We start from the raw sequence: 4,321 nt of genomic DNA, 5'->3' as shown, positions 1-4,321 counted from the left end.
CAATTTAGTCTATATATATATGTATATATATATATATATATATATATGTATATATAACAAATCGAATTTCTACTATTTCCAGGCGTGGGTCATATGGTCGGTGCTGGAATTTATGTACTAACGGGAACGGTTGCGCACGATACTGCTGGACCCGGAGTGATCTTTAGCTTTCTTGTGGCTGGCTTCGCTTCCGTTTTGGCTGCGCTTTGTTACGCCGAGTTAGCTGCCCGAGTGCCGAAGGCGGGTAGCGCGTATGTCTATACTTACGTCTCCGTTGGCGAATTTTGGGCCTTTATTGTAGGATGGAACCTCATCTTGGAGCATATGATCGGTACGAGCCTGTTTCTTGTACAAAACTTAAAGGCTCAACAGGAAAGAAAAAAATGAATTAGATAAATCACCCTGGAAAATTTAATTCTTTATATAATTTTTCAAAATTTTTATGTACATTTCAGAATTTTTTCGTAATTTTGTATAATTTTATAATTTTTTAGAAAATTTTTTAATATGAATTCTGAAATATTCTAAATTTCTCAATTTATAATTTATAATATTTCCAAGAAAAATTTGTAAGATCTGAAGAAGTTTAAGGTATTTTTTCCAGAAATATTCATAAATTTTAAATATAAAAAATTCTAAATGTATAAGATATGAGAATTCTTTTTATCTCAAGATAAAATATCAAATTGTTGTAATTAGTAACAGAAAGTAAGAGAAAAAATTAAATCAGATTGATAATTAATAAAAGTTATTTTATCATATTAATTAGGCGCGGCGTCTGTGGCGAGGGCTTGGAGCGGATATGTGGATTCATTGATAGGTGGTGCGATTAGCAATTATACTCGCGACGTGATGGGTGGCTGGACCATGGGAGAACCGCTGGGCACTATTCCGGATATTCTAGCTAGCGGATTATGTCTGGCTTACGCGATGCTTTTGGGATTAGGAGTGAAGACCTCAGCGACAGTGAACTCGTTACTGACCATCATCAATCTCGCGGTGATGGCACTGGTCGTCGTTCTGGGTATTTATTACGCGGACATTACGAATTGGAGCAGCCAGAACGGTGGTCTTTTGCCATATGGTTTCGGCGGCATAATCACAGGTAAGTTATCTGGAGTAGATTGTGTTTAAATAAACACGACGCAAAATATAGATTTGTGATCTCTTTATTAAATACTTAATTATCCAGTAATTGCTCGATAATTACGAACGTAATAGAAATTATATATATAAAGAAAATAGTTTATATTATTTTATACACGTGTATTTGAATTGAAAGGATTTAATTACTGAAAGGAGTTAATTAAGATCCTTGACACATTATTCAGGTGCAGCAACGTGTTTCTACGCCTACGTCGGTTTCGATTCGATCGCGACTTCTGGAGAGGAGGCTCGCGATCCAGGACGGAGTATTCCGTTGGCGACGATACTCTCGATGGCGATAGTAACTGTTGGATACATGCTGGTCAGTGGCGCTCTGACTCTGGTCGTACCATATTGGGAGATTAATCCTACCGCCGCTCTTCCGGAAGCTTTTTCATCCAGAGGAATTCCATGGGCTAAATATGTAATAAGGTGATCAATTTGATTTTAATTTCTGATTTAATTAAAATTCTTAAAATATACTAATTAAAAATTGTTTTGTGCAGTGTGGGTGCTCTTTGCGGAATGACAACGACTCTATTCGGATCTCTGTTTTCCCTTCCAAGGACAATGTATTCCATGGCAAACGACGGTCTGTTATTCGGCTTTCTCGGTCGTATCAGTGAGCGCACGCAAGTGCCGGTGTGCAATTTGATCATAAGTGGACTGCTCAGTGCCTTAATTGCTTTACTATTCGATCTCCAGCATCTGGTAGAGTTTATGTCGATCGGAACTTTGCTCGCGTATACTATCGTGGCAATTAGCGTTGTCTTGCTGAGATATCTGCCCGACCAACAACTTTCCGATCAATCTAACGTCGTTACACCAAGCAGTGGTTGCTCCTCGCCACCTACGGAGGAAGCAGATTCCAGTAGCATCGCATCTATCAAATCTGAAGTAAGTGCACCGCGAGTACTTTTAATAAAATTGCTTTATTGAAATTACGATGCCTCAATTGCAGCGTATGATATAATTTCAAAATATTTAGTTTTTGTAAAATGCAAATTTCGACAAAATATATATAAAAATCTCATCATAATATAACATTACGCTAGGCAATTCTTAGATTTTCTGGACAATATTATTAATATGAATCATTTGTATTGAATAGCTGCTGTATGAAGAATCCGGCAGATTTAAGCCGCGATACGCTTGGATAGAGGAATGGCTAGAGGATTACGATACTCGACATGTCATAACCGCTTGTCTAATTATCTATACAATAGCCTGCGCCTTTCTCGGTGCTTTTACGATGGTAGCATTCGAAGTAACAGTCCCGTTCACATTAGGCGATTATCTCTTTGCAGCGACCTATCTTCCATTACCTATTGGGAGTAAGCTTGTTTCAATTTTTTGATATAATAGAAGGAATATTGTTATCAATTTTATTTGTTTGTTGCTTGTTCGCAGGTCTTTTCCTAATTGGCGCTCACAGGCAAAATCCACCCACTGGGAAATTCCGAGTGCCGCTAGTACCTTTCGTACCTGCGTTAAGCATTCTCTTCAATGTGAGCTTGATAATGCACCTATCGTCAATGACATGGTTACGATTTTTCGTATGGATGTCGTTTGGTATGTTGATTATAATCACGCGTCATATGAATAGACATGAATTTTCAATGCAAAATTATAAATTTTAATGAATTCCAATTTCTATAATTTTTTTTGGCTCTTTCTCAGGAATGGCAATCTATTTTCTATACGGGATTCATTATAGTAAAGAAGCCGCCGCTACTCCAAACTCATATTCCGTTTTAATGGCCACCTCAGAAGCTGAAAAAGGCACAAAGTGGGGATCTACGTTACGAGTTAGTCCAAAGAATGACAAAATACCTATTCTGAATGACAAGGAACGTGTTGACTAGAAATAAGTTATACATTTTTATCAATTGTTTTCCTTACCTAGCTCGCCAGTGGAGTCGTGGAAGTAGCTTGAAATTTAAAACTGAAATAATGTTTAAGCTGTTAACAACAACAGACTATACGTAAGATTGTTATGCAATGCGAATTATATAATACAGTCAATGAAATACAAAACACAACACGTTTAATTTTTAAGTTTTTTTTAAATAAGTTTTAATATAGTTTAATATTGTAGTTAGTGCACTCAGCTACTTAAATGCCATAATATTATTTTATATATAAAATCTATTCTATATTTTTCATTTATTCATCACATTTTCTACTTCGGCGGCTCCACTTTACATGTTGCTTGAAATTCAAAGTTTATGGAATATATTTTGTAAATATCATCTTAGAGGACTTTTTAACTCATGCATTTTGAAATTTCCTCGAGAAAATTTTGTCTGGTACAAAAAACTATTTTTGGTACTTAGCTTTATCTTGTTCGACTAATCACGATAGTGATTCTTATAATTCTTATATTTTAAACTCGTATTTTTACTTCTTAACTCGATCAACGAATGTTATCGCTTTTTAGATGACTATTATTATTATCGCAAATGATGTGTTTTATAAAACATTATGTGTTGTCAGTACTTGTTGCTAATATGAACTTGGAGAGTCTTAAACCTATTCTACAATGTGCTTTTTGTTTCCAGTTTCTTTGCTTTTTTTATGTTGTCTTTTTGCTTCTTATTCAGTTTTTTATTTTATATCACCTGAGATAAGAATTAACGAACTTCGAAAGAAACAAGAAATACAATTATTGATAAAATGGTTGCAAAAAAGTTAAAAGCAAAAAATAAAAAACAAGAAATAAAGAGTATATTGTAGAACAGCTTTAGTTTATCTGTTTTATGTTTTATTACGCACAAACAAATTCAAATATCGACGGGAACTCATCGAATTTTCTCTTATTTCGCGTAGCTTGATTTAATATAAATATCAATTAAGAATCCTGCGATAAAACATTTTTTTTTCGTCATTCCAAGAATGACCAAAAGCTATATTTTGTTATCAATTAAATTAAAACTTAATAAATAACTTCAATAAATTGATATTCTAATTTGGTATAAATTTACGTTCGCGTAATTGAATTTAGAATTGTGTCTTCAAAACGGGTAGATCTAATACAAAATATAGAAGTTATGAATCTCATTCTTACAGCAATCATTTAGATTAAGATAATTTATATATATATATATTTTTTTTAACACACACACACACACACACACACACACACACACACACACACACACACACACACACACAC

General features: G+C 34.3%; 1 protein-coding gene across 1 annotated transcript in view; it reads left to right on the top strand.

The window, feature by feature from the left end:
* Positions 1 to 3,011, top strand: part of LOC105619458 (cationic amino acid transporter 4) — a 7,393-nt gene extending 4,382 nt beyond the window's left edge. The window contains exons 2-8 of the mRNA XM_012200976.1: positions 81 to 331; positions 770 to 1,105; positions 1,332 to 1,578; positions 1,653 to 2,043; positions 2,258 to 2,480; positions 2,557 to 2,718; positions 2,827 to 3,011. Of these exons, the coding sequence (XP_012056366.1) occupies positions 81 to 331; positions 770 to 1,105; positions 1,332 to 1,578; positions 1,653 to 2,043; positions 2,258 to 2,480; positions 2,557 to 2,718; positions 2,827 to 3,011 (1,795 nt within the window). The remainder of the gene's footprint in view (positions 1 to 80; positions 332 to 769; positions 1,106 to 1,331; positions 1,579 to 1,652; positions 2,044 to 2,257; positions 2,481 to 2,556; positions 2,719 to 2,826) is intronic.
* The last annotated feature ends 1,310 nt before the right edge of the window (positions 3,012 to 4,321 follow it).

The sequence above is a fragment of the Atta cephalotes genome (genome assembly GCF_000143395.1).
Source record: "Atta cephalotes unplaced genomic scaffold scaffold00021, whole genome shotgun sequence".
In the NCBI taxonomy this organism is placed as follows: Eukaryota; Metazoa; Arthropoda; class Insecta; order Hymenoptera; family Formicidae; genus Atta; species Atta cephalotes.
The sequence above is the reverse complement of the archived record's forward strand: the minus strand, read 5'-3'. Positions and strand labels throughout refer to the sequence as shown.